This window comes from Tachysurus fulvidraco, chromosome 21 (genome assembly GCF_022655615.1).
Source record: "Tachysurus fulvidraco isolate hzauxx_2018 chromosome 21, HZAU_PFXX_2.0, whole genome shotgun sequence".
Lineage (NCBI taxonomy): Eukaryota > Metazoa > Chordata > Actinopteri > Siluriformes > Bagridae > Tachysurus > Tachysurus fulvidraco.
In genome coordinates, this window is record NC_062538.1 from 18,451,746 (window position 1) to 18,471,045 (window position 19,300).

General features: G+C 39.0%; 2 protein-coding genes across 2 annotated transcripts; both read left to right on the forward strand.

Annotated features, from left to right (window-relative positions):
- Positions 1-701: 701 nt before the first annotated feature.
- Positions 702-7,613, forward strand: zgc:109965 (Nicalin-1-like). Its single transcript, XM_027176206.2, has 16 exons — positions 702-788; positions 946-1,129; positions 1,427-1,617; positions 2,482-2,626; positions 3,183-3,280; positions 3,380-3,457; positions 3,573-3,676; positions 3,984-4,072; positions 4,313-4,452; positions 4,553-4,731; positions 5,206-5,293; positions 5,386-5,424; positions 5,979-6,151; positions 6,455-6,508; positions 7,045-7,123; positions 7,227-7,613. The coding sequence occupies exons 1-16, from the start codon at positions 702-704 to the stop codon at positions 7,281-7,283; spliced, it is 1,785 nt and encodes a 594-aa protein (XP_027032007.2). The 3' UTR covers positions 7,284-7,613.
- Positions 7,614-9,051: 1,438 nt separating this feature from the next.
- Positions 9,052-17,055, forward strand: myorg (myogenesis regulating glycosidase (putative)). The gene is made up of 3 exons (XM_027176195.2): positions 9,052-9,203; positions 12,145-12,628; positions 12,785-17,055. Exons 2-3 carry the CDS (start codon positions 12,366-12,368, stop codon positions 14,580-14,582), a joined length of 2,061 nt encoding a protein of 686 aa, XP_027031996.1. The 5' UTR covers positions 9,052-9,203; positions 12,145-12,365; the 3' UTR covers positions 14,583-17,055.
- Positions 17,056-19,300: the final 2,245 nt, after the last annotated feature.

Genomic DNA, 19,300 nt, shown 5'->3' on the forward strand with positions numbered 1-19,300 from the left:
AAATTAAAGTGCACATTATCTGTTCATCCTGAGTATTCCTATTCAGTTACATCTCTAGAATTTATGTGGTAAAAGAGATCATAACAAGTGTATTAATTATAGAATTGCACATCCCTTAATCAAAACTCTCCTTGAGGTTTATATTCCCTCCCAGAACCTGTGAACGGTTAAGGACTGACTTCTGGTAGTGTCTAATTAGTGAGGCATTAGGTGGTTTTCCGAAAGCTTCAGACTGAAGGTCCATTAAAACTTCCAACTTCAATCCAGACAGCAAACCTGTCTAAAGACCAACTTCTTTCATGGACACTTTACTAACTACCCCTAACTTGTATATTCTCCAAACACTACTGTAGCTGTTAATCCTCTAACTCTGTGCACTTTGCTTCTCTAGCACTAAAATCTTGTATGGTACAGTAGGACTAATTGTATTGTCCTCTTCTTGATATATCACTTTTAACACTTGTACTTCTTTTGGAATAAAGCTTTTGCTAAATTAACAATTACTTAAATTTTTGATTTTGGTAAACAAGTATTCCAGGATAAAATGGATTCTGGAGATGGGTGAATGGTTTGGTATGACTTGGTATCAAGTTCTGTGCTAGTGATAAGCCAGGAATTGGTAATTCTAGCACTTAGTGTACACAGAGGCTAGGGATTGGTGATCAGGACTGATTAGCCGTGATTCATCCGCTCTGGAACAGATGGTGCGGTTGGCTTACCATCAGGCCTCGACAAACGCTTTTGTACATGCTACACGAAGAGCCTCCAGAAGATCTCCTCAGATTCAGGTGAGATTTTATTTAGGGAAGAGTTCATTCTTTATGGATGTAACATATCTACTAAGCTTCAACATGTCAACTAGTGCATTTTGTACTTTCACTTTCTACTGTATCTATATAGCTTGGTTTATCTTGTTTTGCAGTTATACTGATGGTTTTATTTTAGAATTGCTCAGTATACAAGATGAAGGAAACGTGTAGCAGAAGTGTGACCTATCGAAGCTTGAGAATGACGGCTTTGTTGCTGGTCTTTGCACAATTGCTACATGCTTCGGCTCTTCCTGCTGCATCGTCATACGAGTTCACAGCTTACAGAATGCAGCAGTACAGACTGCAACAGGAAAAACATGGTACTATCATCTCATCTCATTTGGATTAGCTCAATATTCTCAACATTTTCTACCCTGAGCCATAACTTTGAATGTCCACATTAGCTCACAACTAGTTAACTTAACTAGTTTAATTGTTAACGTTATCATTCTGTATAAGTTGATGTGTCTGAATTCTCACAACGTTTCTGCAATTATACAATAATACACTGAGCTGTTTGGGATATTTTCCAAAATATACAGTATTTTGACAAGAGAATGATTCATTTTTTTAACAGGTTCTATTAACCTTTAGTAACCTTTAACCTTGTCTCGTAGGTTGTCACGGTGCCATGGTTGTTGCGGAGGCACGTTCACCAAATGATTCGAGTTTGACTCGCCGCTGTGTGATCATGAAGCTGTCCGATTTTACTTTAGATCGCTTTCTACAGGCTAAAAGGCAGAACGCTGCAGCAGTGCTCATACTGATACCTCAGAACACCTCTAATATATCTGAAGATGTCATCCAGGTGGTTACTAATGAATTATTCATTTTATCATTAGTGGTTAAATACTTTTTATTTGGACTTTCTGTTTCTCTGTTTTTTATATACTGTATATCTTCTTTATACTCTATGCTAAACACTAGTTCTCAAATTATTCTTGCATTTTCAAATCTGATTGGTCAGAAGATGCTGAATAATTTTCTATAATAGCCAATGCTCCATATTATCTAATAAAAAGTGGGATTTTATTTAACAAATACAAACTCATTGATATGGTGAGGCTTTCTGTAAGGAGATATTTATTAAATATTTATTGAATGAGTCCCCAGCGTTAGTGCCTTAAAAAAGCAAAAAAAAAAAAAAAAGGACTTCCAGTTTCTTGGTAACAGTTTTTTTTTTTTGTCATGTTATTTATAATTAAACAGAGATAGAAAAATTTGGAACAAATGTTTATAGCTGCTATGTAATAGTAGAAGCATTGATTGTACATTAAATGTAACTAGATAGTATTTATTTATTTATTTTTTTATTTATTTTTTCGTTTGGTTGCTGCCCGTTCTGGGTTGCCACAGCGAATCTGTATTAGATTAAAATTAGAAAATTAGTTTTGGCACAGGTTTTACACCGGATGCCCTTCCTGACATACAGTAACCCTCCCATTTTATCCTGGGCTAGTTAACTGATGATGAATATTTATTAATGAGTAAAAAACGCATTACTGTCATATAAGACTCCAGGATTTGTTGTTGTAGATAAAAGCTTGAGTGATTTGCTTTGCTTCAGGATGCTTTAAACCACATCAGCCTTTATTATATTCCTTTAAATTTATATATCTCAGTATATTAGTATATTATGTCCTGAGCTACTGGTTTAAAAATTAATCTCCAGAGTTTCATGGTTACGGAGTCAGAGGCTTTGACAATGGAGATGCTCATGCCTGTTTACGTGGTTCCTGAGGATGAGCAGCTTCTATACATGTATGAAGAAGTGAAGCATGCAGCAGCCACAAAGTCTGCCTCCATCCTGATAAGAGGTAATAAGAAAATGTAAAAAAAAAAACAAAAAAACGACAGTTACGTATAATTCTGTTGTGTATCTTGAAAAATAGTACATCAAGACAACTGAACATTAAAAACATTATTAATTAATAGATACATAACAACATACATTTGTATTTTTCATATCCTGGCTGGCTCACCAATTTTTGGCTATGTTTGATGGACACCACATGCTGCTCGTCAACACTTCCGATGGTGAAGCATGGGGGTGGTAGCATCACGTTATGGGGTTGCCTTTGCCCATCAGTGACAGGGAAATCGGTCAATTCTTCAATTGGATATTGACCCTAAACATGCTGGCAAAGCTATACCTGATTGGGTCAAAACCAAGAAACTAAATGCGTGCTAGAAAGTGTGTGGAATTTCCAGTCTTAATGATGTACTTCCACTAAAGATTGCAAAATGACCCGGATGACTGTGTTGGATCTTGCATTTTTCCATTATCACCTCTAGTTAAAAAATATATGTATTAATCTGATCTAGTTTGCATCCTTTTTCAGACTCCATTGTCGTGTTGTTTTGTTGTTCTAGTACTCCGAAGTATGGTCACAACCACTGCATTTCAAATATTGGTGAACAATAATTCCCCCATCAAGGCCATCACTGACAACTCTATCATTACATTAGAGGTGAGCTTGATGGATTGCCTTAACGAGGAAAACCATCAGTTAAATATGACTAAATATATGATCTGTCAGAGTGAGAGTGAGAAATTCCTTTATTCCAAGGGTGTGCTTCCTGGAGTTGGAGAGGACCCACCCACGATTGTTATCACCGCCCATTATGACTCGTTTGGTCTTTCTCCAGTAAGCCATGGTTACTGATAAAAATAATTACATACACAATCATGGAACAAATTTTGGAATCTACAATTGCCATATATGATTTTATTCATGCATGTTTTGCCTGTATGTTTCCCAGTGGATGTCATATGGTGCAGATTCGAATGGCAGTGGTGTCACGATATTGCTAGAACTGGCTCGACTCTTTCAACAGCTTTACAGTGATCCTCGCAACAAGGCCCCGTAAGTTCCAGCTAGTCTGGGGAAGGATACAAGATGTAATTTAACATTGGGAATACTAATTAAGATCTTTTTATTTAGCATGTTTACTGTGCACCTAAGGTTTTGGGGTTGAGTACCCACCTCTATACGTCTTTTGGGGGAGGTTCGTTAAGGTACCCCAATTTTCTCCTGTTGTCCAAAGACATGTGTCGTAGGATAATTGGCATCTTTACATTTTCGGTAATGTGAGTTGTTGATTGTGACCTGTGATGGGTTGGCACCCTGATGGATATTTATCTTGTCACTTGTTCTGTGATCATGTTTATAGGTTTCACCTCCTTTTCTTTCTTACTGGTGGTGGGAAATACAATTACATCGGCACCAAACGCTGGCTGTCTGAAAACATGGATCATGCAGGTTAGTGACTCGGTATACAGTAATAATGATGTTCAATATATTTAGTTCAGCCATTGTGGGAAGTTCACAGGTCATTCACTGAATGATAATTGAATAGAATTGTCATTGTGAGATGATCTTGCTTGATCATAAGTAGTCTTAGGTCAAATTCCAACATCTGTATATTTCTTGTCATCATGAGGCTGGTGGATAAACAAACAGTTTGCTCAACAAATAAAAATATGTCCCATCTTTATACAGAATCCAGTCTTCTGCATGACAATGTGGCCTTCGTTCTTTGTTTGGACTCTCTTGGTGCTGGTGACGAACTCTTCCTTCATGTATCTCGACCCCCAAAACCAGAGACACCTCAGTTTAGCTTCATCCAGCAACTAGAAGATGTGAGACCATATCTAGTACAAACCATCCCTAGACCACCATTATTATAATATATATTTTTTTCATCCATACCAACATCCATGCATCCCCCATTCCTTGCAGGTTATCTCGTCCAGGTTTTCATGGGTAAGGTTTGGAACCATACACAAGAAGATCAACCTGCAAGAGTCTACTCTAGCATGGGAGCATGAGTGCTATGGAATGAGACACATCCCAGGGTTCACTCTGTCTCATCTGCAAGACCCCAGATCAGAGCGCCGGGGCTCCATCCTTGACACCATGTAAACAGCAATCAACATCAAGCAATCAAAATTGAATGTAATTGTACTTTAAGTGTAATAGTTTAACAGAAGGGAGACTCTGCCTAAAGCAGGGAGTGAACATGGATCTCCACAGTAGATATTGGACATACCTGCAGGATAAAACCAGGCACTGCTTCGTTACAATAACTTAAAACAAAACTGACAAGACAACATGACTACATGGATACCTGGATAAACATAAAGGCATCACACCAAACCACACATACACAAAACAACTGAACGACAACTGACTGACAAAAACAGATATAAAAAGCAGGTGTATGTATAGAACAAAACATCAGGATAAATGGGGAGCATGTGACACAGCAGGAAAGTTGAACAATAGCAATACGGATGGAACAACATACAAATTCCAATTTTTTTGTCTTTGGGACCAAAAAAGAGCTAAATCCACTACTCAAAGTTTATTTGCTGTCTTATTTTCACACGTAGGTCTCAGGTGGACGTCAGAAAGCTGAAGCGGAATGTAATCATCATTGCTGAGGCCTTGGTGAGGTACATGTATAATCTGTCAGACAAGGTGAGCAACAACTTTGCTGTTACGCTTTAAATGCTGTCAACATGTAGCTGAAACACACAAACTCATTGTTTTACTCTTATTTTATGATGAAGGGATCTCCAAAAGAAATGCCAGTGTTCAGGGGAAGTTTGGTATGACTTTGTTATTTATTTATTTATTTATTTATTTATTTATTTATTTATTTATTTATTTATTTATTTATTTATTATTGTTATTATGACTTTTTTTTTTTTTATTAGCAAAGAAAAATGTTTACTACACTGTCTATTATCAAGGTTTTGGGGCCATTCATAGATGTAATGCAACATGTGTGAAGAACTTGAGTGTCTAAAAAGAAATTTCACATTTTAATAATCTCTTATAGCACAGTGCTGTTGAAGGATCCATCAAAGGCTTATGTTGTATTATTGTTCTCATTGTAATGTGTTATAGATTCTGTAGTAACAATAAATGAAGACACTCCATGTAAATGTATAATATACAAATATATATAAATGGAAATGTAAAATTTGCTGTGGTCAAAATATAATCAGAGAAAGAATAAGGGGGTCTTAGAATAATACCCGTGTTGTGTGTGTGTGTGTGTGTGTGTGTGTGTGTGTGTGTGTGTGTGTGTGTGTGTGTGTGTGTGTGTGTGTGTGTGTGTGTGTGTGTGTGTGTGTGTGTGTGTGTGTGTGTGTTGCAGGAAGTCCTGGACAGTCGTATAACTTCTCTGATGACCATGTTGACTTCAGTGCCACGGGCCACTCAGCTGATGGACACAGAGCCGCAGCAGACTCTTCTCATCGACAGCCTGGAGCAGGAGTTCAGACGGCACCTTCAACAGGTCTACAGACACACTTTCCGTCAGGACCACAGGTAGGCACACACACACAAAGGTGTGATCACACAATTATTTCAGTGTGCAAAATTTCTTCTCCATAATTGATTCATTATTATTTAATCAGAATCACGGTTTCATATTCGGTTACATCACCAGTGTTCATTATTACACTTAACTAGCTATCGAGGTCTCTGTATGTTATGTAACATTAGCTACCACTTTTTCACCCGTTCTCTAAGTTGGCAACCGAAATACAGGAAATGTTATTAAAACATACTGAAAATTGTATTATGTGTATTAATATGTGAATTAATTCATTCCTTATATATATTTGTCAGGGATCCTGACATCACGTTCTTCGATCAAATGAAGCAGCCAATGATGATGTACAGGTTGGTTTGGTGTATGTTTTTTCACTTATCAGTTCCATGAGAAGGGGGGGGGGGCACGGTGGCTTAGTGGTTAGCATGTTTGCCTCACACCTCCGCTGTTGGGGGTTCGATTCCCACCTCCGCCTTGTGTGTGAGTTTCATGTTCTCCCCGTGCCTCGGGGGTTTCCCCTGGTCCAAAGACATGCATGGTAGGTTGATTGGCATCTCTGGAAAAATTGTCCTTAGTGTGTGAGTGTGTGAGTGAATGAGTGTGTGTGTGTGTGTGCCCTGTGATGGGTTGGCACTCCGTCCAGGGTGTATCCTGCCTTGATGCCCGATGATGACTGAGATAGGCACAGGCTCCCTGTGACCCGAGAAGTTCAGATAAGCGGTAGAAAATGAATGAATGAATGAATGAAGTTCCTTTACCAAAGGGGAAAGGATGTGGGCTGTAAAACTGTAGCATTTGTTTTGTGTGAAGAGTTGAGAAAAAAATGGATGAGATTCCATGAGAAAAATAAAGCCTCCTGAAAAATCATGTCAATTTCCCCCAATAGGGTGAAACCGGCTGCGTTCGATCTCTTCCTGGGTGGCTGTATTGCGGGTTATTTAGGATTAGTGTACTATGCAATCCAGGTTTGTTCCACAATTGATGATAAAACACATCATACACGCTATATGTGATTTTTTTCAAGAACCTGAAAAGTTGCTATTAGAAGCCATTGTTGTTTATTTGCAGAACTTTGGAAAGGTCTACACAAGACTCAAAGCTGTCCTGAAGAACAAACTGCAGTGAGATACAGAGGGACATTGTGCGGAAGTCTTGGTAGATAATGTACTGTACATGAATTTATTTTATTAACCATATGGAGTGAAATGTTCTTTCTGGAGTAATATTGTCACTCGTTAAGTGCTGGAAGATTTATTTTAAATGAAATGGAGAGGATGTCTGAAAAATTATGCGCTTAAAGAGCTAATTGATGATGATTTTATTTGACTCTCCACATATTTATGCTTTCGATAACATTTAAAGAAGTGTATATGACATGATTTCCATGAAAAAAAAAATTAAATATACAATAATACAAGGTCCTGTGTGAACAAGCTTTTTTTATTTCTTGATTAAATTATTAATTTATTATAGTGAAGCATAATCAATTATTTATCAGTGTTGGCCTTCAGTACACAGGCCACACATTAAGCTTCATCCTTCTTGGCTAGACTTAAACAGGCCGCAGTTTACCCACAGCTGCTTTATGCGTCTCATGTGAGCACAGCAAGTGAAACCACACTGAGACACTGTTTTGGAAGATCAGGTGCCAACTTGGCTAAGCAAATAGTTCTCATTTCCTTTTCCCTATTGGTACCCACGTATTTCCTGCTGCTGAATAAACCACAGACAGGATGTAGATACGCACCATTGTTTTTACTGATTATATATACATGCCCACTTTTTATTTTTAGGATCTATTCCAAATAGGGGAAAAAGGTTAAAAGAAAACACTTGATCCATGGTTTGTCACAGCACTATTGTTGGTTTGGGAGTGTTTTGTGCAGCACTGAATGAAATAATAAAATATATGAACGGAGGAGTGGAACAGAGGTGATTTGCATCTTGTACATTTCTAAATACACCTGAGTGGATATCACAAGCATCCATTATCAATTCTCTCTCTCTCTCTCTCTCTCTCTCTCTCTCTCTCTCTCTCTCTCTCTCTCTCTCTCTCTCTCTCTCTCTCTCTCTCAGTTGCAGTGATTATTCTGCCTCCTGCTGGATACCTTCCCAAACCACAGCCAACAAAAAAGACCTGAAATCACTACTCCCATATAAAGTACAAATGCAGATAGATAGATCTTTATATCATTATAGATTCTTCTTCTTCTTCTTCTTCTTCTTCTTCTTCTTCTTCTTCTTCTTCTTCTTCTTCTTCTTCTTCTTCTTCATCGTCTTCTACTGACTACATATTTTAGTGTCATACGTTTCCAGTACACAGAGACAACAAGATGAGATTATAAAAAAATACACAAATGTAAGAAATAAAAAATCATAATGTGAATTTTAGATAGATAGATAGATAGATAGATAGATAGATAGATAGATAGATAGATAGATAGATAGATAGAAAAAAGATAGATGGACAGATAGTTAGATAGTTAGATAGATAGATAGATAGATAGATAGATAGATAGATAGATAGATAGATAGATAGATAGATAGAAAAAAGATAGATAGATAGATAGATAGATAGATAGATAGATAGATAGATAGATAGATAGATAGATAGATAGATAGATAGAAAAAAGATAGATGGACAGATAGATAGATAGATAGATAGATAGATAGATAGATAGATAGATAGATAGATAGATAGATAGATAGATAGATAGATAGAAAAAAGATAGATAGATAGATAGATAGATAGATAGATAGATAGATAGATAGATAGATAGAGTTGTTAAACAGACAAATACAAACAAAACGAAAGGAGTTCAGAGTTTTTCTCTGAAAACTACATTTCCCAAGCGTCCTATAGAGGGCGCGCTTTCGGGAACTGAAGGTTCCTCGCGCCGCCTCTTGGATAAGCACCGCCCATCCCCCCAAAAAAAACGCCTGCTGTTTTTATTTTTTTGTTTTGTTTATTTTTTAATCCTCTCACTATGAACTGCGTTTGGACGTCTATGAAGTCAGAGCAAGAAGTTGGTTGCATTCGAGTTGGTATGTAGTTATAATTAAGAATACTAATTTTGATTGACACGTGCTGTGTTTTAATATACAGTATGCACGTAGCACGTTGTAACACTTTAAACTCCTGCTGTACTTTCACCCTGTTTATAAACGTCCTGAAGGACACAGTGTTGTAAACATCAGCTGGTTATGAGCTCAAATTCCAGGGACTGCTGGCTGCTTTTTGCATGAATTCTATACTATGTTCTATTTTTATATCTTCTATGTTGTCCTCTGTCCTGTTAAAATGTCCTTTATTGGACATTAGCTGGTTAATGATGGACTGTGTGAAAGGCTGGTGTTTACAGAAACACCTTTCACTCTCCTTCATGGAGTTTTCTGAAGCAGGCTGCAGTGGCATTGCAGCAAAAAGCTCACAGCTTCTAACTTAATTCACACTGCTTAACATTATGGCTTATTTTAGTCCTGCTGTCAACATGTAGGTATGCATCCAGCTTTTGCCCAGTAGCACTGTGCTGTGCTGTAAACAGAAACACGTTTGGACAGATTTCCATGGACTTCTGGGAAATATTGTTTTTAAATATTGCCTTATGCATTACAGTTTGATTCAACTATGTAAGCATGCACCAAACAGGAAAATAAGGTCATTTGGCTGCCAAAATACATGCTTTGTTGTTGGTGTGTGTGTGTGTGTGTGTGTGTGTGTGATTATACCCTGTGATGGGTTGGCACCCTTTCCAGTGAGTCCCCTCCCCTGGGGTCCCCCACCTTGAGTCCCCTGGTGTAGCCTCCAGTCTCCCAGTGACCCTATGTAAGATAAGCAGTACAGATATTTATTACTAACGGTTTAGATTTTAAGATTTATGATTTAAAGCATTTGCCATATGCACAGAAAGGAAACGAGATTCCCGGTACAATGAAATTCTTTCTTTGCTGTCCACAGTGAATGCCCGCCAAAAAAATTATGTACAAAAAAATCAAACACTCACATAAATAGAAAGAAAAAAAAAGTAAATAATAAATGATGCAGCAGATTGTTATCTGTATGTACAAGTGTACAGTGTTGACATTGTGTGTGTGTGTGTGTGTGTGTGTGTGTGTGTTACTGTAATATGTGCAAAAATTTAATACCACTGTAGATGGTAATAGCATCAGTAACATTAACAAATGTGCAAAATGAAGGGGAGAAACTTAGTTCTACGAGATAGATGAAACTAGTCTATGACTAATGGCTACCTGTTCAAGAGTCTAATTGCTGAGGAAAGGAAGGAGTCCTTTAGTCTGGAGGTCCTGCGTTTCACACTCCTGTACCCTCTTCATGAGGGTATGAGTGTGAACAGTCCATCAAAATCAGAATGAGAATCAGGTTTATTGGCCAAGCGTGTTGACACACACAAGGAATTTGGTTCCAGCTGTTTGTGACTCTCAAAAGTACAGACATAAATAACACTATATACTATACCAACTATACAAGACAATGCAGACGACAAGATACAATATAGACAGAATGAGTATTAAATATTAAATATGAATATAGAATATGACTTATCAGTTATGCACATAAAGTGTGAGTGCAAATAACAATATTGTGCAATATTATGCTTTTTTGTACAATATCCAGCAGCTGTAGTGTGTGTAATATATACAGATGATTTGACGACTGACAGTCCTGATAATGCAGAACTTATAGATATGAAGCGGTGAATATAATTATGGTGAGTTGTTGATCAGGGTGATTGCCTGGGGAGGGAAACTGTCCTGTGTCTGGCAGGTTTAGTAAGCAAAGTTCTGTAGTGCCTGCCAGAAGGGAGGAATTGAAAGAGGTTGTGTCCAGGGTGCCAAGGGTCAGTGGTGATTTTTCCTGCCCGGCATGTTGGGGATGGGTGGGGTGATTAAGAATGGAGGCAGCGCTCCTGTGGACTCTGGGGTGGTAAATGGTCTGCAGAGAGGGTAGTGGAGTCCTGATGATCTTCTCAGCAGTCCTCACTACTCTCTGCAAGTTTGCAGTCCCTCATAGTAATGCTGCTATACCACACCGTGATGCAGTTGGTTAGATGTTCAACAGGTGATTTTAAATCAATTTAGGTCATTTTTAGGTCATCAATATAGTGTAATGTTTTTCTGAGTGTGTTGTTGTGAGAATTATATTTCGTTGTATGCACAAAGTGTGTGCACATACTGTACTTGCTTGGAAAAGCCACTATCTTTATAGCTACCTGAATGCAGGAAATGGTGTATTTGTGAGAATCTTATCTTTACTGTAGTATGTGTATAATTTATAACGAAGCATACATAAAGGCTTACTTAAAATGAGTTTTCCAGTGTTTTTACATGTATTGTCAGTAGCTTCTGCAAACACCATGATGATCCTGGAAGCAGAAGTGCCACTTTTGTTTTACATGTTTGTGCAAGAAGCCCATTTGTGAAATACAAAGAAAAAAAAAAGTGAGGTCTACTTTAAAGTGCCGTACGCTGTTTTACGTTAACACCAATTTATTATGAATATAATAATAAAACCATTACAGTGATTTAAAAACTAAAATTCTTGGCCAGGAATTACAAATTGGGTTTTTAAAAACCTCGAATATTAATCCGTCATCAATCAGCTGTTAAAAGGAGCACAGAGGACTGAGCTGTTCTCTTTTACATTGGCGAAGTCTTATAAAAGGGTCTGTTCACTGAGGACCTACAGTAGATTTGCCAAGAGCTATTCACGTTGTACCCTAATCACTTTTCACCTTTCACAAACTTACACATTTAAAGAACTCGGCTGTGAGCGGAAGCTTCATTATGTGCTTCGACTTGCCCTTAAACTTAGATAAGGAAGTGGTGTGGTGGATTATAGCTAAAATCTCTAATGCAATGGAAGACAGAAATCCAATAACAAAGTGTCTTTGAATTACTATATCACTATATTTATAATATACCTTATTGCAAAACTAAATACAGATATTTTGCTTTTCTTTCACAGATTTGAAAAAGGTTAATGACAGAAACAAAGAAGAAAACTGAGCAGAGAAAGAATTGCTCAATATTACTTCAAGCAATCTGTAATCGCGCTGGGAACTTTAAATGTAATGGGAAACAAACATGTTGCATAATGAGAGTGCTGTTCTAGTTGTTTAGTTTCCAAGTAAATTCATAGCCTCCAGTAGATCCTCACTCTCGTGAAGAAAAGAGGAAAAAAACACAATGTACCAAGTAGTACCCGGAGGAGCTGGGGGCACTATCATGGAAGGGGTGCCCCTTAAAAAAAAAAATAAAGAGATTCGTCCACTAGTGGGTGCTGGAGTTCTGGGGCTTGTCCTGGTTCTCGCTGCTGTAACAGCGTGGTGTTACTATATCGCCTCCCTCCGCAAAGCTGATCACCTAAAGACAGAGTTATTGGACCTTAATAAGGATGGCTTCCTAATCCGCAACCAAGCTGGGGGGGTTGTGTTCAAAATGGCTTTCAGGTTGGTGGTAATGATAAAGCATGCATACTCAATATGTTTTATTAAATTGACAAACGTCAGTGGCACATAGAAAGTTAAGGAAATGAAATACATTGGCCTTAAGGCCTGGTACAAGAAGGAAGTAATTAAGTTAACATTGGTGCTTATCAATTTCAGATCCGGAACCCTTGATTTGGACTCCTGTTCTAAGGAGGATGTGATTCTGCGTTGCTCACGCTCCTATGCTGGCAAAGTGAATTTCTTTATAATGACTGTGCCAAAGCCCAAAGAGACTGTAATGTGCTATCGTGTCAGATGGGAGGAGCTGGAGTCCGACCGACCTGTAATGCACGCCATGTCTTACAATGGCTCTCATTGGTACGGTGGTTCTGAATCTGCTATCCAGCACTGGCCCATTGCCATCTCGGGTCAGCAGGCACCCAAGCCCTTTGTCACCAGTGATGTTTATTCAAACCGCAATGACTTCGGTGGCATTTTAGAACGATACTGGCTCTCATCTAATGCCACTGCTATCAAGATCAACGATTCAGTGCCCTTTCACTTGGGCTGGAATGACACCGAGAAGTCACTGTACTTTGAGGCACGATATCAGGATAGCCCGTATAAACCTCTTCCTGGGATGCCACCATATGCTGAGCTGAGCTACCGCGTGTGTGTGGGCCCAGATGTGACCTCCATCCATAAGGTCATGGTCCGCAGGTACTTCCCTAAACCCAACAAGGTACCCTTAGAAGCAACGTTCCGATATCCTATATGGTCCACCTGGGCTTTATACAAAACTGACATCAACCAGGAGAAACTTTTGACCTACGCTGAAAACATACGTAAACACGGCTTTAATTGTAGTCATATAGAATTGGACGACCGGTACACCAGCCGGTATGGTGAATTTGAATTTGATCCTGAAAAGTTCCCCAACGCGTCTGGCATGTTCCAAAAGTTAAAATCTGACGGCTTTCTGGTGTCATTATGGACACATCCCTTTGTGAACTATGAATCCTACAACTTTGACCTGTGCGTCCAGAAAGGTCTTTTCGTGATGGAGACCACCGGGCAACTACCAGCTTTGGTGCGATGGTGGAATGGCATCGGCGGCATTCTGGATTTTACCAACCCAGACGCTCGCAACTGGTTCACATCCCATCTGCGAACATTGCGTTCTAAATACGGTGTGTCTTCCTTCAAGTTGGATGCTGGTGAAACAAACTACCTGCCTTGGCGCTTCCGGACACATGTCCATCTTCCCGATCCTAGCACGTTCACGCGCCGGTACACAGAAATGGCTCTGCCATTCAATGAACGGGCAGAACTGCGTGTGGGCTATGGCTCACAGAATATCTCCTGCTTCTTCCGCCTCATCGATCGTGATTCGGTTTGGGGCTATGAGCTTGGTCTCAAATCCATCATCCCCACTGTCCTCACCATCAGCATCCTCGGCTACCAGTTTATCCTGCCTGACATGATCGGGGGAAATGCATATGCCAACCGAACCTACGGGAATGGTAAACTCCCTGACCGCGAACTGTACATACGTTGGCTAGAGCTTTCTGCTTTTATGCCTGCCATGCAGTTCTCCATCCCACCCTGGGAGTATGATGACGAGGTGGTAGCCATTGCCCGGCGCTTTACAGGACTTCATGAGACATTAGTGGCCCCCAGAGTTCTGGAGCTGGCAGGGGAGGTGTTAAATACCGGTGATCCCATCATCCGTCCTTTGTGGTGGATAGCCACCAGTGATGAGACTGCCTACAGGGTCGACTCGCAGTTTCTTATAGGAGATGACCTGATGGTGGCACCAGTGCTGGAGCCTGGCAAGCAGGAACGGGATATCTACCTCCCAGCTGGCCATTGGAGAAGCTACAAGGGCGAGCGCTATGATAATAAAGAACCTATGCATCTCACAGATTACGCTGTGGATCTTGATGAGATTGCATATTTTCTTTGGGTACAGTGATGCTGTTGATACTGTTTCCTTTTTCAGGGGATGAGCATTACATGCTTTGCTTAATTGCTTATTCAGGGCTGTTAATATGTTTAAAACAACTAAAGCTTGATGCATTATGACATCGCTCTTATATAGCATTCACATATTTGCATATTCAGTAGAGAAAAACCTGAGGGAAACTGTTAGAAGATCATCGAAGCTCTGAAAAGTCAGAAGCCTGATCTCAAGATCAGACTGCTGCACCATCATGTAACCCCATACCCAATCACGTGCCTTACATTATTTTGAATGTACATATAAGACGGCAGGTTCACAAGATTCAAGACTAAACCAAATGCTGGTTTAAAAAGTGCTACCAACTGTTGCGTAAGCTCAGATTTTTGTTTTAATATTTGACAGTTGGGTACTAATAGCTCAAATTTACATTTACGTTTGCAGCATTTGAAGTTCAGATAAAGCGGTAGAATGAATGAATGGATAAATACACGTACAACAAACAGGGTAGAAAGTGCAAGTTCAAGTATTTCATGAAGAAGTAGGTCTTCAACCTTCGTTTTAAGACAGCCAGTGACTCAGCTGTCCGGAGTACATGCTTGGAAATGAAAGGGAATGAATTGATCGATTTACTGTGAAAATATATGTGTCCTTATCTTAAGGCACTGTGGTATAAGAAGAATACAAGCATGTTCTCTGGGCAGATCGAACCGTATTAAATGCATGTATGTGTTTTCAATTTGCATGTATGCAAGATTCTACCAATCTATATAGTATCCGTGGTGTCTTCCAAGCACACACTTGCACCTTTTCGAACATGGGAGAACAATCTGTAGTTTTTTTTTTTTTTATACTAGAACAGACACTAGTTCTAGCTCAGTTTTTAGAATGCAGCCTAAGCAGTACTAGTGCAGTTTATTAGGTGTAGGTTCAATAGAGCACCATAGCTTTTAAGCAATAATTAGCTTTGCTAGTAATATTTAGTGGTGTTAATCATTCAGGGATTAGTCATGGAACATTTTATTCGGCTCTGTTTATATTTCTCTAGTTTATATATCGGTCATGGAACGTTAGCTAGTTTGTTTTAACTAGAGGGTTGGATGCTCCTAGCACTGACTTTCTCACTCAAGTTTTATTTCCTGTTTCAGATGTTGTATCAGGTTACTTGTTTCGTAGGGATTTTTACATTGCCGAGCAGTCTGCTTTGACCGCCATTGTTAATTGTACATGTCATCCCTTCGCTTTATAACAAGAGTGTAAACTAAGCGTAGTATAACATAATATAGGAAATAAGCACAGAACCGAACCAGGACGCAGACCTAGAATAAGCTGCCATGTCATTGGCAAATAATTAACACCATCCTGCCTTATTTATATTTCATTCACATTTCATATTCATGTTGTACATGAGGTTTGCATGCAGTGTTAAATGTTTGTATGTTTTTTTTGTTTTGTTTTGTTTTTTTTGTATGGTTCATGTCGATCATCATCAGATGATCTTTATCATTTTCCATTGAGCCCATCTTTAAAAATACACTTGAATAAATATTTTGGAGAACTGCTGTAGGATTGCTTCTATGAGCCACTATATAAGGGATAGGTTCTCATTGTTTACATACCGTGGTAGAACAACCGACATCAGTCATCTGAGTGTAGTGCAGCTTCAGATACAGATTGATGAAAGCTTTTTTCCATGCACTGGTATACGTGGACATGATAGGATACAGAATCATAGAGACATAGACCTAGTACTTTACATTAGCAGGTTTTTTTGTTTGTTTACTAGACACATGCATGATAAACAGCACATCACATGATACATCACAAAACCACAACGCAGCAAAGCTCTAATGAAGCAAACTCTGCGTTTACACACTCTGTACCATGTGTAACCACAGTAACATTGACACAACACCATGTAAAATGCTAATGCACAGGAAAGTTAGTCATCGTGGTGTTTGATTCCCCCCCCTCTCTCTATCCATATATATTTTATATATCCGTTTATCTCGTGCACACTCCCTGTCTGAGTAATTACAAAAACACCCCAGTTAGCAATAGCACTTATTTAGAAATACATATTAGATATGTCAGTATTTGGATATCGAACTGCATCATACTGTAGCTTTTTATGTGACAGCTTGGCTTCAGTGTATCTCTCAGCTTGTAGAGAGTTTTTCTAACCACAGTGAGGCAGTGTGCACCTTTTTAAGATTCTCCAAGCATAAAGAAGTTCTCCTGCTTGCTTCTTTTTTCCCCCCACAGCTGGATTTCCATTCATTATGAATGATAAACTCATTTCATAAGCGGTTTTAACTCTGGTTACAGGTTTGACCTCTTCATGAAAAGAATGAATACCTAAAACAGAAAACAGAAAAGAGCGTGCAAATATTTTGAAGAAATGTTTAATATTGTTGTATATCAAATGTCACAACTTTTTGACTTTGTGTCTGCTTGTTGGACAATAAAAGACACGGTTATTGAGAAATTTGTCGAAACGAAATTTGTCGGCACTTGTCGAAATGAATGATTAAGTAATAATAAACCCGGTCACTGATCACACTCCAATTGGGATATTTTCAATAATGGCACATGCTATAGTGTTCTATTCCTATTACACTACCGACATTTGATAACAGTTTCATTAATGAACATCCCATCATACGTCATGTCATCACTTAATAAAAAAAATAATCAAAAGGTTATTTCCGTACTGTTTTTTTTCAGCCTAAAAGGAAATTCGAAATGTCATTTACTTCAAAACTCAGTCACTGATAATTAGCTGTTCCTCTTGAGAAGTTCTGAATTATGAAAGCAGGGTAAAGTCAACAGAAAGGACGATTAAGATGTTAGTCACAATTATGTGTTGATATAAATCACGATCTGATTCCTTGTAAAGGTGACTAAAGCAATTTTAGCATTATCATATACAGTACCATACACCTCACAATAGTGTATAGCGCAGATCTTTAAACTGCTTGAATGTTCAGAAATGGCGATACATCCATCCATCTATCCATCATTTGTTCTGCTTATCCACCATTGGCTCAACCTTCACATACAGTACTAAGGACAAAAATTTAAAGATGTCATTCAGGCTACAGTGCATGTTTTTGGACTGGAGAAGGAAGCTGGAGAACCCTGAGGAACATGGGGAGAACATGCAGACACCACAAACACACACAGGGTGGAGACAGGACTAACTCCATCCACAAATGCTACACAGCAGACCTCAAACACCTTTCTCCTGCTGGAATTACTGGGCAGTAACAAACGAAAGGCTGAATTTCAGCTCTTCACAGATTCCTGAACCTGTTTTGCGTAATCCAAGTCTGTTTTTTTACCCTCATACAGCTGACCAACCTGAAGAGTCAACAGCTCTTCCACATCCTTTAAGATTAGACTCTTATCAAACAGTGTAAATACAGTAAATAAACCAGAAATCAATGATTATCTTTTTTCTTTTTTTTACATCCCATTAAAGTCTATTTAAGTTTAGTATCGATTCTGTTTAGATTAGATTAGATTAGACTGATGTCATTCACCATCACCATGCAGATCCATGTGAATAAGAAGTTACCATAGAAACCATGACGTATTACGAGTGCATTACTATAAACCTATCGTTTATGTTTTGGAGGAATTATTGGAATTTATATGATTTTGATTTAAGAAGTTAAACCTATTAAGTAACTACAGTGAAACTAACAGGTGATGTCTTGCCATTGAAGTGTAGTAAAAGTTGCTTAGCTCTTTGCAGACTATCCGAGCACGGCGACGTGGCGAACTTCTCCCTCTGTGTGTCATTTTGTCCGAAGATTACGCCGCGACTCTCAGCTAACTTCAGACAAAGCCTTCAGATCACGCTCGGTTACGGGTCCCTGGACTCATTGAACCTCCAACCTTCTCTGGCCCCTGACAGGAATAGTAATTATTGCAAAAGAGGTTAAGCTTGATCAAAGTTGGAATCGGCCTTTGGTCTGGCATTGAATTAAGTCTCCTGTGAGCGGCGTCTTCAGGGTTTTTTCGGGGCCTGCTCATCACTGCTGGATAATGCCAAAGGGCTGAAGTAATTTACAGGTTATATGGAGGTTAGCTCTAGATCAATAAATCATTTAGTTGAGTTTGGGTCAGAGGAGGGGCAACCACGGATGAAGGAGGGTGGGGGGGTGCGACAGGGCAAAGAGCGAGGCTGTATTGCGAGCAAAATGTCCTCACACTGAACAATTACCAAAACACGCCTCCTGGACAAAGGGCCAGCGCTTTGCTAGTTAGAAGTATTTGTGTGACTCTAAGGTGTGGTTTTCATTTCTATTATGCACTTTTTTTGCGTTTGTGCTTTCTCTGGCTTTCTATCATGGTAAGCAGGTCACTGATAGTGCCAAGAAGTGGGTTTACTTTGCCTGTCAATGACATCTCCCCTTGGCATCGATCCGTCCTCGCGGCCCACACGGAAGACACATACGTTCATCGATTAGCTGTCTGAATTCCATTGCTAAAAAAATCAATGCTATTTGTATCTTTGCTGCACTGCAATGATATTGTGTATTATTGAAAGCCCAGAGTAAGGGACTGCTTTCTAATCATGTTTGAAATGACTGCTTACAGATTATGCTTGAATTAGAGAAATCTGTTTAACGAGAGCGAGCAGATGTGTACACTTCTCCTTTGCTGTGGGGAATTTTCGACTTCACAAAGTTATAAATGCCTGCTATACCATGCCAAAGTCGAAT

Coding starts and splice junctions, on each gene's coding strand:
- zgc:109965 (XM_027176206.2), top strand. CDS start 702: ATGGTGCGGTTGGCTTACCATCAGGCCTCGACAAACGCTTTTGTACAT. Junction 789..945: donor GAAGATCTCCTCAGATTCAG/GTGAGATTTTAT, acceptor GTTTTATTTTAG/AATTGCTCAGTATACAAGAT. Junction 4,073..4,312: donor TGAAAACATGGATCATGCAG/GTTAGTGACTCG, acceptor ATCTTTATACAG/AATCCAGTCTTCTGCATGAC.
- myorg (XM_027176195.2), top strand. CDS start 12,366: ATGTACCAAGTAGTACCCGGAGGAGCTGGGGGCACTATCATGGAAGGG. Junction 12,629..12,784: donor GTGTTCAAAATGGCTTTCAG/GTTGGTGGTAAT, acceptor TATCAATTTCAG/ATCCGGAACCCTTGATTTGG.